This window comes from Barbus barbus (assembly GCF_936440315.1).
Source record: "Barbus barbus genome assembly, chromosome: 6".
In the NCBI taxonomy this organism is placed as follows: Eukaryota; Metazoa; Chordata; class Actinopteri; order Cypriniformes; family Cyprinidae; genus Barbus; species Barbus barbus.
In genome coordinates, this window is record NC_136734.1 from 17,961,908 (window position 1) to 17,980,184 (window position 18,277).

The window sequence follows — 18,277 nt, forward strand, 5'->3', positions numbered from 1 at the left end:
CTTAGTGCTGTACTTTCCTAGCTACTGGTTTAGGCTGTAATCACACTTTCTGTATTCTGTTGTATGTTGTTTTTATAAAGAAGAGCAGCCATATATGCAGTAAGTGTTGGGGCAATAATGCCCTCTAGTGATATCACATGCCATCACATCAATTTTAACACACGAATATGTGCATTTTCAAAGTGCAAATGGGTATTTGTTCAAATGATGATAATAACATGATAATAACTGTCGAATGTGGCTGCAAGTCAGTCCTCACATGGTCATCAGAGAGAGACTTCGTCCTTCTTACAAGACTGCAAAATCTCTGCAACACACAAGCACAGCACACAACTCCAGCCGATGATGTCATCTGTAACTGACCCATCCCCCATCAGTGAGGAAGATTCGGTGCAGATTTGAGGGTTTGTGCACTGAGATACCTCAATGGTACTGATTAAGGTATGCTGGGAACATCCTCTCCTCATTTTCTCAGTCAAAGGGGCCCAAAAGGCGTTTCTTTTAAAGACACTAAGGAGGTATTTAAGACATTTATAAACATGGAGCTCTTATAATGACTTTTGACATTACATTTTAATTATGTCAAATATGTTAAATGTCATAAATATGCATGTCAAATATACTGTATATAAATTTAAGATATAATATTCTAAAGAGACAAAGGAGGTTTTGATTTCTTCCAAGCTTTCTCTCTCTCTATCTGATAATCTTCGAGAGTTAAACCAGCTTTGGAACAATATGAATTGTATATATTTTAACGCTCCTCAAAAGAGTATGATCTTATGCTCACCATGGCTGAATTAAAAAAAAAAAACATTACATACAGTACATAATCAAATATACATAATTACAATTTAAAAGAACTGTTTTCTATTTTATTCCAAAATGTAATTTATTCCAGTGATGGCAAAGCTGAATTTTCAGCAGCTATTACTCCAGTTTACAGTGTCACACATTTCTGACAATCCTTCCGAAATCACTGTAATATGCAGATTTGGTGCTCAAGAAACATTGTTACTATTATCAATGTTGAAATGCATTCTGCTGCTTAAAATTTGTGTGGAAACTCTCCACAAAATCTTTATTATTCACTACTAAAACCATAAACATTTTTGCTACTTGAAATGTAATTTCTGAGATTTCACCCATGGCTCCTAAACTTTGGAATTCATTGCCCCGGACTCTTCAGACAATAACCACACTGCATGAATTTAAGTCTAAACTCAAAACCTATCTCTTCAACCAATCACAATATGTTTTTTCTTAAACTTTTTTTTTTTTATACTGCCAAATATGGTGACCCATACTCGGAATTCGTGCTCTGCATTTAACCCATCCAACGTGCACACACACAGCAGTGAACACACACACACACACACTGTGAACACACACCCGGAGCAGTGGGCAGCCATTTATGCTGCGGCGCCCGGGGAGCAGTTGGGGGTTCGGTGCCTTGCTCAAGGGCACCTCAGTCGTGGTATTGAGGGTGGAGAGAGCGCTGGACATTCACTCCCCCCACCTACAATCCCTGCCGGCCCGAGACTCGAACCTGCAACCTTTGGATTACGAGTCCGACTCTAACCATTAGGCCACGACTTCCCCTGTTATGGCTCTCTGATGTATTTGATTGTTTGTACTACTACTGTGATATGCAACTGCAATCACACGTCTTGGACATGGCAAATGTCTATTGTCCTTCTATGTATGAAATGACAGTTTATTGCCACTGTCATTGTATAGCGTCCTTGAGCTTGTGAAAGGTGCTATAGAAATTAAACATATTATTATAATTAAAAAAGTTGGCATGTGACCATTTCTCATTTTCATTTAGTTTAACTTGGAGTGCTAAAATAACTAAATAAATTAAAACGAATAAAAAAAATAATAAAAGCTATATATATTATTAGTTACAGTATTACAAAAACACAACAAAATTACTAAAACTTGTGAAAAGCAGAAAGTTAAATTGCTAAAATCTAATGATAAATATCAAAACTCTATTACTACAAAGAGACAGAGAGAGAGAGAGAGACTCATGCCTCATTCATATTAACTATATGATGAGCATTTAATGTGTGAGTGAAATACAACAAAGACTGATGACTTGAAAAGGAGACTCTTTTGAAATATCTTATACCTTATATCTTTTTATGTCCCTCTCCCACTGTAAGCTTCAGAGATCAGTCTTCCTTAGCACTCTTAGTTCTCTGACATTTAGGATGATATTTGCACCGCGCTGAAACTAAGCCTATCACCTCACGTCTCTGTTTGGGCCATCTGAGGAGAAAGTCTCGCCTGTGAGAGGTCTCCACATAAGGATCCTTTTGTTATTTTTCAGTGAACCCGTGCGCTCCAGACTTAAAGAAATATATGTCTGGACATCAATGAATAATAAACTGTTGTTTGAGATAATAAAGATGCTCGAGCTCAGTCTTTAAGGCCACACTTCCTTGATCATTTGCCAAACGTTCTCTCGAGATCAACTACCCCCAGAATCAACTACAGTTTCACGTCCATTGGTTTCTTGTGAACTTAAACTCGACTGCCATATGTACGTCCCAATGTGAACCTATATCCACTTGCATGCACAAAAAGAGTCATTAGCTGGGCAGACGTTGTCTTTGGATCCGAACTCAACTAAAACTGTTATCTCTGTGAGTGGTCTTTATGACCTGAAAGAATGTATAAAAACAACCATACACATCTCTAAAATAAAGCATACTTTGTCTTATAGGGATGAAAAGAAACATAGATGGTTACAGCTCAGTCCTGCCAAAGGAAACAGCCTTTATGTGGGACAGATTCACTTCTGGGCCTATAGTCGAACCTAAAGAATCAATCTTTGATGTTCAAATCCGAGAGGCCTTTCAAAACGACATTTTCATCCGAACTATTCAACAAATAAGAATCAAACTCTGAGGTTTCATCTCACACTTTGGAAAACTGGCCACCTAGAAGTGAAATACACTAAATGACTCACAGGATATTTAACATGAGAGATTTGGCATAAGAAAATGAAAAAGGACATGCCTGATAGACATAATGTGTGTGGTGACAGGAATGAGCATCTGATTGATGGGTGGCTGCTTTTCCTGGGTTTGTTTGGGATGTAACAGAGGGGAAGTACAGATGTGGTGTCAACCGGGCTTGCCAGGGCATTACCTGTCACCATAAACAAACTCTCCTCTCATAAACAATGAAATAAAATCCTTCCTTGGACTTGCCTGCGGTTCTGTTTTTGCTCTCCTGATTGAGCATAGATGGGGAAAATCCAGTGAGCTTCAAGCTGCCAAAGCTGCAAGCAAAAGAGGGTTGGGGAGCTGCCATCATAACTGAAAACAGATATAAATCGCACGAAAAGCGAATCTCAAGGACTCACAAGCATTTAAATCTTGGCGAAACTTCTAAGCGCCTAAATTACTCATTTACTGCAGTTATAGATCACAAAGAATGTTGTTATGCAGAGAACATCACAAAAATGTCAGATATGGGAAGACTGTGGAGGATTCCCGCCAAACATAATGTTATGATATGAACAACTTTTATTTTCACAGCATTGATATAATGAGGAAAAGGTGGATTTACAAGAACAAGATGCGTGACAACCACAAGGAAAAGGGCTCAGGTATTTTTCGGAGGTTCAAAGCTGCAAAATCTGCCTTCTTTATCGCTCGACTCTCATAAAGTTAGTAATATGACCCACCAGCCCCCCCCCCCCCCCCCCCCCCCCCACCACAGGGGTATTATACACTGATCTATGCAGATTCAAGTACAACTTGTACCCTACTTAGCCGATCAATGTTATAGTCACTATGTCCTAACCTTAATTACAGTAAAATTGAATGCAGGGCCCAGAACAGCCTAGGGTGCCTATTTGAGGATGTGTACTGATGGTCTGCATTTTATGAATTTGATATGTATCATCTCAAAGAAAATAAGATTGCAATAATTAATCTGCCCTTCAAATAGACCATGATTATGCACGGGAGAATAAGCAATAGCAAAAATACCCAGCATTGTTCCGATACTACCTATTCAAAGTTCACACTTTTTTTAACTTAAAAGCAACTGGTATACTCAAAATTTCTCGATGCACAAAAGGATTATTTGTAGTGTAAAATTATTGTTTTGACTATAAAACAATCCTTTGCATTCTAATATCATAAAATTAAGCAATATCACACAAGCCACAGCACTGTTTTTCCAAATATCGGTTGTAATTTACTCTGTGATAATCACAGTTAGGCTATATAATATTTACTAACAGAGATAAAGCGACTGTGATCTTGTTTTTAAGCAACACTTAAAATGTTGAACACACATTACTTTTTTCTGTTTTCGCTCCAACTATGGAGACATTTCCAAACAACCCTGAAGAGTTGCACAACCCCGAGATACAGACAGCATCAACGAATGAATAAATGTTTTTTGAAGTAACTGGTCGAATGATTCAATAGCCCTGTTCAGACGGTAATTGTTTGTCATATGGGCGTCTGTAAAAATAAATTCACATGGCACCGCAGTAAAAAAAACTCATGGATTCGGATGGCAATTTATTCACAATAGAGAAGCGAGTTCTGTGATCCTTTGAACCCGGGAACGCACTGCTCATGTTTTATATTTTTATGTATGTAACTGTAGGCCTATATATACATAGGCATATTTTAAAATTGATTTCCATACCTGTTGCTGCCCTAATAATGACACATTTCAGTAGTTTACATGCTTTTATTTATTAAATATTCATGTATTTTCCCCCTTTGGTAATAAGCATGCACATTACAGCAAAGTGCAGCAGATACCATACAGTGCTTGACATTGAATTTTGGATCGATTTCTTGTAAACTCAGAGATGTGGATTCGAACAGCAATTAATTTGGCCAGGGATTTTTACGCGGATGATAGGAAATAATTACCATACAAATTGGGCTAAAGAATTGTTCAGTATAGTACTGTTGAATTAATCGATTTTTTAAAATAAAAGTTAGTGACTCATTCATGAAAACTTGTCTACACTTGTCTGCAAGTTAATTGTTCAATGAGGTAACAACATGGAATTGTTTGTATTACTCTGCTGTTTATTTTAAAGGTGACATATCATGAAAACATCTCAGGTTATGTATGTAACCTTGGTTCCCTGAAGGGAACGAGACTCTGTGTAGAAACGCTAGGGGAACGGCTTCACATGTGTAATCTGTCCAATGGAAGGGCAAGACGTCACGGGCGGGTGATGTAATTGACCAGGAAGCATAAAAGCACGTGCAGTGGAACCAGCATTTGCTTCTAAAAATGAAGCAACCACCAGCAGGGATGCTGGAAGTATGGCCTAGAGACGCAGCATCTCGTTCTCTTCAGGGAACCAGGGTTACATACGTAACCTGAGATGTTCCCTTCCAGGAACTCGAGCTGCGTCGAACCGCTAGGGGAAGGAGATGCCCACGCCATCAGACTTTCAAGTACCTGCCCTGTGTGTATCCCTCAGGAGCACAACGAGGGCGAGAGAAAAAGGGCCACGAGTGGCTAAAGTGGTCGGGCCTGCGTCCCAAATGCCAACTTCTGAGAAGTGAGTCTTGATCCCCAAGAAGGGGGAGAGCAGAGGACTCGAGGCTATGGAATAGCATCCTGATCCACCACATAGCATAAGGCCTCAGCCTCTGGAGGAAACATGTTCTAGGGGGTGTCTACCCACTGAAAGGCCACCGAGAAGGGCGTGGTAGGCTGGTATAGCCACCACATAGACCTTCAGGGTGGAGTGGGTTAACCCTGCGGAGGCATAGGCCTGCACGGACTCCAGAACTGTACCAATTGGGCAGTTGGCTGGGTCGAGCTGGCAACCTCCGCACCATGAAGTGACACTTCACTTCAGGGCATACAGGTTCCTTTGTTGTGGAGGAAACATGTAACTAGGGAGTGCCTACCCACTGAGAGGCCACCGAGAAGGGCGTGGTAGGCCGATAAAGCCGCCACGTAAACCTTCAGGGTGGAGTGGGTTACCCCTGCGGAGAAAAGGGCCAGCAGGAACTCCAGCACCACTTCAGGGCATACAGTTTCCTCGTAGAGGGAGCTCTGGATTGGAGGATGGTCTCAGCATCCTCGGTTGAGAGACCGGAAGCTATGAGCTGTGCCTCCTCAGTCTCAGAGGCCACACCCACAGCTTCCACAGCTCCGGGCGAGGGTGAGCGATAGTGCCCCCCGCCTGTGAGAGGAGATCTCTCCTGACAGGAATCTCCCACGGGGAGCCGTCGAGGAGAGAAATCAGGTCCGAGAACCATACTCGGCCCGGCCAGAATGGTGCTACCAGTCCCGGCGCACTCTCGCCAGAACTCCCGGGAGCAGAGCGATCGGGGGAAAGGCGTACAGACGAAGCCTCGGCCAAGTCTGTACCATAGCATCCATTCCCAGTGGAGCTGGATGACCCCGGGCCTCGGCCCCTGCCTCGACAGGATGTCTGCCCTCTTGCACACCAATACATGGTGGTCTCTTATTTCTGGGAGAAAGTGTTTGAGTGCTCAAAACACGGCCAGCATCTCCAGGCAGTTGATGCGACATGTGAGATGGTGACCACTCCACAGACCTCTACAGCTTCCAGCCCCGAGCCAGAGCCTATATCTGGGGAATGCAGGAGGAGATAGGGCGAACCCGTCTCCAACCCGTCCGCCAGATCCATGTTGTGATCCCCGCGATCTCACTCGACCTCCCTCGAGAGCTGACTCTCAAGCAGACCACACATGGACTGTGTGTATCCCCAGCAGTGATGTAGTGTTTGCAGGGAGGAACATACAGCCTGTAAAGTGATCTGCTCTCGCCCAAGTGCTTGCACACATTGTGGAGCTTATTTCAAGTGATTGTGAGGGACAAACAACACCAAATAAGACTCACAACACAGATCGACAGACACACACAGAGTAGCGGTTGTTGAATGACAAAAACCAAATGTCAGTTCCACCGCACGTGCTTTTATGCTTCCTGGTCGATTACGTCACCCGCCCGTGACATCTTGCCCTTCCATTGGACAGATTACACATGTGATTCAGAGCGCGGTGACGCTGAAGACGTTCCCCTAGCATTTCGACGCAGCTCGAGTTCCTGGAAGGGAATCTGACTTTCCAGGTTTTAAGTGCTATAATCAGGTGCATCTACCAACCAAGATTAACCCCTTAAATTTCGGTAAGCCTTTTTCTGCAAGCCTCTTAAAAAAACAAGCGCATTTGATTTAGCTCCCCGAGTGACTTGGAAATTTTTTACCGCCCCTTAATCTGTAAGTTTCCACCCACTGCGCCATCATTTTGATATCAAGCAACAAAGGTGTACCAGTTCCAACGCCATGGCAAAAGTTTGAGCAAAACATGCTAACACGGACGCGCCCAGAACAGTATTTAGAGTCCCAGCCTCAGAGTAGACAACAGAGCAGTGGCTTATTTACTGTATATGGCTACTGCCACACAGATCTAAAATAAATTATTTCCCAGCTGTTTACCTTCACAGACACATAACCAACAGTTTTTAAAGTAAACTTGTGTGTGAAAGAGAACTTAAGTTTAGTATTCACATGACGTGTGACAGCCACTTTCTGTACGTGTGCTTCGGATGTGTGCACTCAGAAAACTGTATATCAGAAGTTTATATGGTTTAAAATTGCATGGTTTCAGCGCGATAAACATGATAATCAGAACCAAAACAGATGTTTTTAGCAGGTACGAGCTGTAATGGCACAGCTCTTTTCTGTAGAAGGGGGCGGGGAGTAGCAGCTCATTTGCATTTAAAGAGAGAGGCACAAAAAACAGCATGTTTCTGCTTCTACTCAAAATAGGCATTTTCAAAATGATATAATAAATGATGAGGGTGATGATGGGGTATTTTGAGCTAAAAGATACATTCTGGGGACACCTGAGACTTACATATTGTAAAAAGGGGCATAATATGTCTACTTTAATGCACTATGTACTGAGCCCTGATGACATGCAAGAAAAGATAGGCTTATTGTGACTATGAATTAAGAATTCTTTTCGCAACATAACTAAAATAAAAATTGTGAATGAATTAATCAAACGTGGACCAACAATTGAAAAGTAATGGTAACACATTCTTAATTTGTGGCCATAATATCATATTTAGTGCACAAAAGTAGACAAGCGCAGTGATACAAACAGTGAAAAGTAGTGCTGTTGGACATGATGCATAATCTCTGAGTAGGTATTTCTTTAAAATTAATAACTACTTAAAATGTACATGCACTTAGTGAAATCACTTTCACCCTGCTGGTTACAATCTTATAAACGTCTTTAAAATCTACGTTTTACGTATCATTAACATCTTAACAACATTTTCTAAATGTCTATTATTAATATCTGACAGACGCAGATAAGCAAAACCTCTTAAAATGCTCTCCTGTGGCCTCGTGGGATAGTAAAATGTCCATCAAACACTTCAGAAACTCAGAAATAGTTTACTCTGGGACTTTTTGCCCACTGTTTTGTGAATACTGTGAATTCGGACAAATTTTTGCCTAGCCTACTTTATAGTATGCAATTTCGTATGCAGCCAATACACCACACAGACAATCTAACTGGAACTAATGGTTGCATAGGTTGTTTATAGCACTAAGAAAAAAAAAAAAACTTCCAAAACTGCCAAAGCTCCTTTTTTTGTTGTTTTTTTGCTGACACTTTTATTTTTAAGAGTACATACTGTAGATCATGTTTTCCAATACCTACCTTCCTTTACACACATCTGAGTTTGACATCTCAACAACAAGATTAACAGAACAAAAAAAAAAAATCTCAGACGAAACAAAATTTGGATGGTTTTTATTTGATGCTTTCCAAGACATACAGACAAGACATATTTTCTTTCCAGTGTTTTGACAGTTGCCATTTAGAGTTCCAATTTCATTTGGCAATCTTTGCAGCTCCGGCTCACCCAGAGAGGATGTGCTTGATGAAGGACGCGTAGTTAATGCAGCCGTTGGCGTCTTCTTGTCCGGCCATCAGACGGTCCACCTCATCTTCTGTCATTTTCTCCCCAAGTGTTGCCAAGACATGACGGAGCTCAGCACCCATCACTGTTCCATTTCCTTCTTTGTCAAAGACTCTCAGACCCTCAACAAAGTCCTCAAATGTCCCCTTGTCTTTGGCTCTCGAGATATGCTGCAGCATGGGCAAGAACGTCTCAAAGTCCAGGTGTTTGGTGTTCATATCTTCAGCCTTGGGCTTCCCCAGCACAGTCAGGACATCAGCGTTGGTAGGGTTGTGACCCAGAGCCCTCATCACTTCTCCACACTGGCCGTACCTTATCTTCATCTCGCCCGTTGGTGTCTCATCAAAGAGAGTGAAGGCATCCCTGAACTCTTCAATCTGGTCAGCGGTAAATTCCAGTGGGACACTTTTCAGGTCCAGCTCGGGCTCTTTGGGGGTCTCTGGAACCGGGGCAGGAGCTGGGGTATCTTCTTTCTTAGGCTCTGGTTTTTTAGGCTCTGGTTTCTTGGGTTCAACTTTCTTCGGTGCCATAATGCTAAGAGTGGAGATGGGGAACGGTGGGAAGTGTGTTGTAAAAGCCCCTGTTGGGCTTTTATATCTATGTGTCAGAGAATATGATAAGCCTTATCAGAAATTGAATAGTGACATACTATATAAGGAAATGAACTGGAACAGACTTGAGTGCTGCTCATACCATGTTGAAATGCTCCTGTCCAGTAGATAAAACTAGACCAACCATCCTGTTATCTCATTGAAATGAACAAATGCAATAAATGTTCTTAAATAGCCCTAGTCAGCTTTAAATGAAACCCTGTTACAAAGTAGGTAATTTTTTGGCTTTTTATCAAGAGGAAAATTATATTAGCATATAGAGACCTTAGAGTAACCTAAAAATTAAAATTAGTTTATTCACATATCTTTATGTGAGAAACAGACCAAGATGTAAGTCATTATTCACTGATATTGTTCACTTCCAGATGATTGATCAGTTTGAATGAACTGAACTTGAGAACCGGATCAGTTTGACTCATTAATGAATCATTCTGTTCAGTTTTGTTAACAGGATCAACTGAAAATCAGACAATGCTATTTCTCTCATAACTGTGCCAAGGACAGCTACCATGTGTAAAGTGTTTTGGGGAATACCAATTTAAAAGCTATCCAAAAATTTTTTTTTAATGGCATGAGAGTGAGTAAATCATAATACAATTTTCATTTGTTAGTGAACTGTCCTTTTAACATATATGTTTATCCAGAAATGTAATTGTCATCATTTTCTCACCCTCATGTTGCTCTAAAAACCATTTTGACATTTTTTTCTTCTGTGGAACACAAAAGAAGATATTTTGAAGAATGTTGGTAACATTTTTGGTGACCATTGAATGTACAAAAACATTTCTACTTTTATGTTCATCAGAAGAAAGAAAGTATGAAAAAGAAAATAATTATTAAGAGCGGAAACCTCAAGAACATACAGCAAGAACAGAGTTAATAAATGTGAAAAATGCACCAAGGTTTTAGAGTTCCGTGATATTTTTTTGGTTCAAGCTCTATATGTTAGTCCTGAACATGAAAGAGAAGATTTTATGTAATGTGTAGATGCAGTAAATTAAATTGTACTTCTGAAAACCTGAAGCTGAATTATATGCAAGCCAATAGGGGTCTCCTATTCGTGCCACTCAGAGCTGCTAGTAATTTGCCAGGCAGGTGATAAGGGTGGATCTATTCTGAGAAGCAGCACATACCAGCACTCTGTCACAGGGATGCTGTTGATAACACAGTATTTTAAGCACACTTAGCACAAAATAAAGATACCATGGTCTTTGTATGGTAAATTATATCTAGTAGTTCAAAGCAAACTCAAACTAATGTTTTTCCAAGCTAATTTTTAAAATGTTTTTTCTTTATTAATAAGTTCACAGACTCAAAAGTGAAAAATTCATCATTTTAATTTCATAAAATGGCAGAAGTGGGTATAATTGTGGACGGCTGTAAACAAACTCTTTCAAACCATTGAGGCTATAGAACAAATTATTTTTAAGGAATAAAAGCCTGCCATCTAGTGTCTCAATTGTGAATTTGTGTTCAGAAAACGTACAAGCAATGTCAGTGTAGAGATGACATGAAACAGATACTGATGTTTAATAGACTTTACTTCTTTTCCCACTAATTTTTCAATACTCCTCAGTATTTAAAGTAACAGCATTTTGGCACTTGCGTGATTGGTCAAGGTCTGTCAGCAAGGGCAGAGAGTCTATGTTCACTGATGTCCTACTGTGAAAAGTGGCACAGCTGGAATGAACATCTATTAATGAGAACACAGCCAGAGGACATGTCTGTAGTGCCCCCCTCTCTCTCTGTCTCTTTTTAATATGCTCATATTGTGGAGTTAGATCAAACAAGAAACACTGTGTTCATAAATGAATTAGTTATTAATCAGTAATTATTTAATCCATTTAATGTTTTTGCAGGAATAGTCGAGGTAAGTTGTTTGAAAACATTTGATATTGTTATTGTATTTGATATTATTTTATACTTTGGTGGGTTTTTTTAGCAGCTCACATTATTTCTGGCTAGAGCTCCAAATATACATTAATAATAAATGATTATTGAATTAAGTCAAAACATTAAAATTCAAAAACAAAAACAGAAAAAGTTGGAAAAATGTTCTGCTCTAAAAATTAATTATTATTAAATTACTGCAAAAGTTGTACAGAGAAGATTCACAGTGAAGTACAAATAGAGCCATCAACAAGTGTAAAATATACAGTATATTATATTTCTTCCTTTACTCTTTTCCCACAAGTTTATTGATGAAAAATTATGCTAAAATAAAATGTTTGGCAGGCTGCTTTTGACATTTTGGATTTAATGGCAGCAGCTGTTTGGATGTTTAGACGTCCCTCTAAAGATCTTCAGTAATGCTCTGCAGGGAGAAAAATTATGTATATGAAATATAAAGCAGATTGAAGTACAAATTGAACAGAACAGATTTTTAAGTATAAATTGTGGCTTGTAGTGTAACTTTTATATAAAAACCTACTGCATTTGTGTTGCTAGGGAACAGTCTCTCCTTGACAATGGTACAAATGTCTGTGAAAATGTCATCTTCTTCTCGATCAGCATCAACCTGACCAAGCACAGTGAGACAGAATTGTGTTTCACAACATAAAACTAGACCGTTTTTTTAAACAAAGCAACATTTGTAATCATCCACAGAACAGCCCATGCTGTGAAAACCAACTGAATTCAACAGTTAAGATAAAAATAAGCAAAGAACAGCATCTTACCCTTACAATAAGTCCTCTCTCCTGGTAGTACTTGGCTATGAGTGTGATATTGTGTTTAAATGTATCAAGTCTCTTCTCAATAGCGTGAGTATTGTCGTCGGGACGGCCCTGCTGGGACGCTCTTTTCTCTAGACGCTGCCGGAGTTGCTGATTGGAGCAGGCAAGCAAGATCACCAAGTCTGGGGAGCCAATCTGAAGGAATACTGTATGAGTATCATTCGTAGCGTACAAAGACATTTTTTTCTGTAGATTACATACTGTATAGAGCAGACCATCAGAATGCTGAATATCTGACCTGCTCCTCAAAGGTGAACGCCTGCGAGATCTCTCTGGGGAATCCATCCACAATGAATCCTTTAGCATCCTGCTTTTTGATAAACTGATGTTTCAGCTCTTCAATAGTTGTCTCCTGAAGGATACATGCCAGAATAACACTAGGGTGACTAAAGCACACTACTTAGATGTTTGGGGCATTTATAGGTTGAAAAATATAGTAAAAAACTTCACTGTCACACGGTCCATATATGCAGATTTGGTGCTCAATATGTTGAAAACATTTGTGCTGCTTAAAGAGTTCACACAAAAATTTAGTGGAAATGTACTTACCATCAGGCCATCCAAGATGTGTGTGTTTCTTTATCGGAACAGATTTGGAGAGAGATTTTGTAGCATTACATCAATTGCTCACCAGTGGACCTTCTGCAGTGAATGGGTGCCGTCAGAATGAGAGTCCAAACAGCTGATAAAAACATCACAATAATCCACAAGTAATCCACACGACTCCAGTCCATCAGTGAATGTCGTATGAAATGGAAAGCATCATGTTTGTAATAAACAAATTCATCATAAAGATATCTTCCATCATTGATGTTTTAACTTCAAAACGTTGCTTCCAGCTAATATACGAGAATTCTCTCCATAACACTGCTATAATCACCGCAGAGGACCCATTGGTAAGCAAGTGATGCAATGCTAAATTTCTCAAAATCTGCTACAATGAAGAAACAAACTCTCTACATCTTGGATGGCCTAAGGGTGAGTACATTTTTTGGGTGAACTACTCCATATATATATGGACTACTCAACTACTAATTTTATTTTTATACATAATAAGAAAATATATTTTTAATTTTTAAACAATTATTTAAGAAAAACAACATACTGACTCAAAACCTTTGAATGGTAGTTTATGTTATTTTAGTAATTAAGCAGCTAAAAATACACCATATCTGTGAAATTCACACATTTGGTGGTCAAACTGCCAAACCTGAGGTGCCAGTTCTCCATTGGCAATAATCTGAGCAATCAGCTCCCATTTCCTGTCACTGGGGGCATGATGCAGCAACTGGTTCCTTAAAATTTCCCCCACAGACACATGCTCGAAATCATAGTGATGTGCAAGTTTAGCTGTCTGAGTGCCCTTCCCACTGCCCGGTCCACCTGGAAAATATTACAAATACCACTTTACACAGAAATAGCACAATGGAAATGCTAACTTCAAATCAATTAAGTTCAAGGTCTACTGAATTGCATTTCATCCAGCTCAAAGAGTTGGAATTAAGAATTAGATGAATTCAGAAAATGATCAGATGATTGAAATAAACAGTGATGACCACTCACCTATTATGAATATGATGTGTGGTCGTGGTTTTGATGGGTCAAAGACATCATATTCCTGTATGAGTCCTGAGGACTCCGTCATATCTGAGTCACTTTCTATGGAGAACTGGGCCTGGATTGGTGGCAGCCTGTCATATCGACGGTATGGTCCGGGGCCTGGACCAGGACCACTGTCTGTGGAAGAAAACGGATTACATTCACTGTTATATCAGAATGAAGAATCAGAATCAGAATGAGCTTTATTGGCCAAGTATGTTTACACATACAAGGAATTTGTTGTAGTGACAGAAGCTCCACAGTGCAACAGAAAGACAGTAACAGGGCAGGACACAGGTAATAAAACAAAATAACAAGAAATAGCCAATAACCAATGTACAAAGCAGCAAAAAAAAAAAAAAAATACACAATATATAATATATAATATAGGCGACTATGTATGTACAGGTCAAGTATGTGCAAATTATGTCAGATGTACTCTTAATTCACTCATTTGATAGAAGCCCACACAAATCTGTGGTTAGACTTTCATTATTAAGGTATTTAAAACACTTGAAACATGTTTAACCTTCCTAAATTTCTTTGCAATGCTCTTTAGTTTTCATTTTGGCTTTTTCATTCATGGCTTTTTATCTAGAAAATGTGGTTTTAGTGATTTAAAGAAAGAGACCAATATAAAAACACATTAATATAATTCATTTTGTTTTCTGTGCTGTTTGACATTGTGCGATTATGAATCATTAAAAGCTAAATAAAATTACCTTAACTAAAACAGCCAATGCAATTAAAATGCAAAGTGTCAGTATACTGTATATTCATCATGAACAACTAGATTTGTCTTCCCTAGTATACATTTTGTTGCTTACTAAAATAATGTGCCTTCAAATTGGCTGAATTACCGAGTTTACATGGGGCTTTCTTTCCCTGTGCCGGGGTAATTGGTGGTAGAGGTTTTCGATCAGGTGTAATGAAAGTGTCCCAGGCCACACATTCAGGACCCCCGAGGTCTCTTGTTTTCTGCAGGCAACTCTCCAAGAATGCCAAAGGTTCCTCGGGCCTGTGGTACATCAGCCCTGTTAACATGCTCTGTGAGATACACACAGAATTAATTTAGTTTTGTTATATGAAATAATTAATAGTTGAGTGTTTCTGAAATACAACTCTGTATTTCAGGATGTAGAATTACAGTGCATCTATTTGTGTAAACAACTTCTTTCACCATATGTTCATCATCATTTTGTATATCACTGACAACTGTGACAAAAGATTTTTTAAAGCAAGGAATATAAGAACATATTTTGTTTATTAGCCAAACAAAGCTAAATGAATGGTAAGACAGCGAGAGAAAAAAAGGAATAACATCCAGGGGAGAAAATAATAATTGCAAATTGTTGTTCTATTCATCCCACACATGTTAGCAGTTCATACTCCGGGCCATTCAGAGGGACATGGAATGGAAAATATGAGCTCTAAATAATCAGCTGTTTGCTTCTTTTGATGCAAATAAAACTGCTTGAGAATTTACATCTCAATCCTCACGGGTATCAAACCGCTAAAGACACATTCAACCCCTGAATAAAGCAACAGTGTCTGAACAGAAAAGGCTGAATTTGCTAGAGGTATCAGTTTAATAACAGGACTAATGCAGTATCGATATGGAGAACCATGTTGAAAAAAACAGCATATGCTGTTTAGGTATGTTTTGAAGCATGCCAGCTGGTTTGAGCTGGTTTAAGCTGGTCCTGAACAGGAGCTAGTTGCTTAGGACCAGCTAAGGACCAGCACATGATCAGCTTAAACCAGCTCACGAGTCATGACCAACTAAAGACCAGCTTAAACCAGCTCAAACCAGCTGCCATGCTTCAAAACATACCTAACCAGCATATGCTGTTTTTTCAACAGGGAAAGAACTTTAAAAAACACTCTTAAAAGTAGTAACCTGCTATTGTTACCTTAAGGTGCAATTTATACTATTCAAAACATTAAATTAAGTATTATTGCTGTAAGTTAATGTGTTTAGCTTGACTCGAAGATGGTAAATAACAGTTATTAAAATCTATTCATTTAAAGTGTCATATTTAGTACTCCAATGTCTCCAAATTGTCAACATGATCAAAACTTTGCTGAAAAACCTGATGTACACAATATACTACATGCTTTCTGTCATCTGACTGATAGTTTACACCTTTTTATAAAAAGCAAGGGCAACAGCAATTAAAAGGCCTTTTATATAACAAAAAAGTATTTTTGCTATGAAATCTTTTAGTACATAAAATAACTTTTATATTGTTAGTAATATTTCAAGATGGAAATGAATCAACCAAGGTTTACTTGATCATTTTTCATTTGAAATGTTTCTGTTTAAATGTCAAAAATGAGTATAAAATATGATACATCAGGTCTTTATTTGTTCATCTCTCAGTCATCATAGTATTGCATTGCATTATATGTATTGCACTCACAATAAAAACTACAAAGCATTTCTGAACTTACTAAGACATATTACTGGCATATAGAGTGAGTGACAATTGATATTTATATGCATTTTAAGTAGTCTGCTATACTGTTATAAAGATTTAATTGATTTGCATTATAAACTAACATAATTTAATCTTACTTTCTGGCCATATAAACATCAGCAACTGCACCAAATTGCTATTTTTTGTCAGTTTATGCCTCTGAATGACACTAAAGAGCTCCATTTTCTCCCATATGGGATAGCTGATATACTTGCTATATGACAGTTTAAATAATAGTTATGCACAGAAATGAAGTTCACCCAATATTCGTTATATGTGGTCACATTCGGAGGAGTTTGAGAGATGTTTTCTATGTCTAGAGGTATGCACACCAACCTAAACCTGTGTGTTTGCATTCCTCTGCGAACTGCGTGTTCGGGCACATGCAAGAATATTATTGTTTCAATCCTTCTCTCCCCCTCTCTCTCCATTGCCCACATTTCCAAAAATGAGTCACATAAAGTAAATATAAAGTGCATAGCTTGTTGCCTTGGTGACAGTCGAAGTGTTGATGTGCTGGTGTTTACAACCTTCACCATTCATGTCCTGCCTGAGGAGATGTCATACACATGGTGATGACCTTGAGCTTCCTCATATATAGGATCGATTTGGAGATGGAAAGCCTGTCAGAAGTGTGTTCTGTGATCCTCTGTGGACACAGTATTTTGTATGCAACTACATATCTCACACACAAGCACAAGCACTTGTTGACACTGTCTGAGGAGAATCTTCCCTCTTGCTGACAAGCTTGAGACCCTCCGCTTTGCCATTACAGCAACCTACTTGAGAATCACCATAGAGACACCTTGAAGTATCTAATTTACCATGCAACTGTGCATGCTAAATAGACATAGACTTTTGATTAATTCATGCTATCATCTCACATCTGATGTACAGCTCTAGTAAGCCCCCCAATAGATTCTTCATATAAAAACTGTTGACAGTAGAAACAGCCATCATTTACTCTGAAGAACTCTGAGAAGAAGAACTGGAAGGTGCATATTATGAAGCCATAAATATGCTCACCTTGAAAACAGACTACATAATCAGATTTCAGAGTGGCAGATGTTTTCAGATGTGTGGTTTTCTAATTGACGTTGCTATATTAATAAGAAAATGTATGAAAAGGCTTCTCCTGGAGGTGATTCTTACCTCAAAAAGGTGTGGGATCTGTCGTTTGGAGAGGTAATCATTCGCTTCGTTTGTGTTCATTCTTGTCGGTTATCCAGAGCAGCGTTTGTAAGTCAGTAGAACAGCAGCTGTGTCTATCTGCTCATCTGTTGCGTTTCCCCCTCAGAGCAGCTGTGCTGTCTTGGACCATCTCATTGGCTTGCTCTCTACTCTACTGCTTTGACGCCAATGACCTCAGGCGATGTTTCTATTCATCGGTTGTTATAGTCACGCTCATGAATGCTGAGCTCAAAGTTACCTTTAGTCGCAAGTGATAGGCTAATCGACTCGAGTATCCTTGATATCAAGATATCAATTACAAAAAAGAGATTTATCAGATACGTTTTTGTGATGTAAGTAAATATTTAATCAAGTGAAAAATAATGACGTTGACAAAGCATCAAAAGTGAGGTGTTTTCTATGTCACTATACAGAAATGAATATCTGCATGAATAAGCAAGTAATTAAATAAATAAATAATAAACATTCCCACCACACGTTTCAGGTAGATTACAGTACTTACAAATTGTAGTCCATTAAATATGACAAATATTAGGCTACATAACAAGTAACGTAATCATAGCTAGTAACTAATCTGTTGGTTTACACATAGGATTAGATAATGTATTTTAGCTGTTTTTTGTTTTGTTTTGTTTTTTTATTGTTTATAGATTGCATTTCACCTCACTCATAAGAAAATGTTTTC

The 18,277-nt window shown here is 38.8% G+C and overlaps 2 protein-coding genes across 2 annotated transcripts; both read right to left on the reverse strand.

Annotated features, from left to right (window-relative positions):
* Positions 1-8,797: 8,797 nt before the first annotated feature.
* LOC306870694 (myosin light chain, embryonic-like) lies at positions 8,798-9,539 on the reverse strand. Its single transcript, XM_079418117.1, has one exon. It carries the CDS (start codon positions 9,504-9,506, stop codon positions 8,916-8,918), a length of 591 nt encoding a protein of 196 aa, XP_079274243.1. The 5' UTR covers positions 9,507-9,539; the 3' UTR covers positions 8,798-8,915.
* A 1,368-nt stretch (positions 9,540-10,907) lies between these two features.
* On the reverse strand, positions 10,908-17,748 carry LOC306871422 (adenylate kinase isoenzyme 5-like). Its single transcript, XM_079419335.1, has 8 exons — positions 17,554-17,748; positions 14,782-14,968; positions 13,886-14,059; positions 13,533-13,705; positions 12,561-12,674; positions 12,266-12,457; positions 12,019-12,105; positions 10,908-11,901 (listed from the first exon to the last, which is right to left on the reverse strand). The coding sequence occupies exons 1-8, from the start codon at positions 17,611-17,613 to the stop codon at positions 11,881-11,883; spliced, it is 1,008 nt and encodes a 335-aa protein (XP_079275461.1). The 5' UTR covers positions 17,614-17,748; the 3' UTR covers positions 10,908-11,880.
* Between the last annotated feature and the right edge of the window lie 529 nt (positions 17,749-18,277).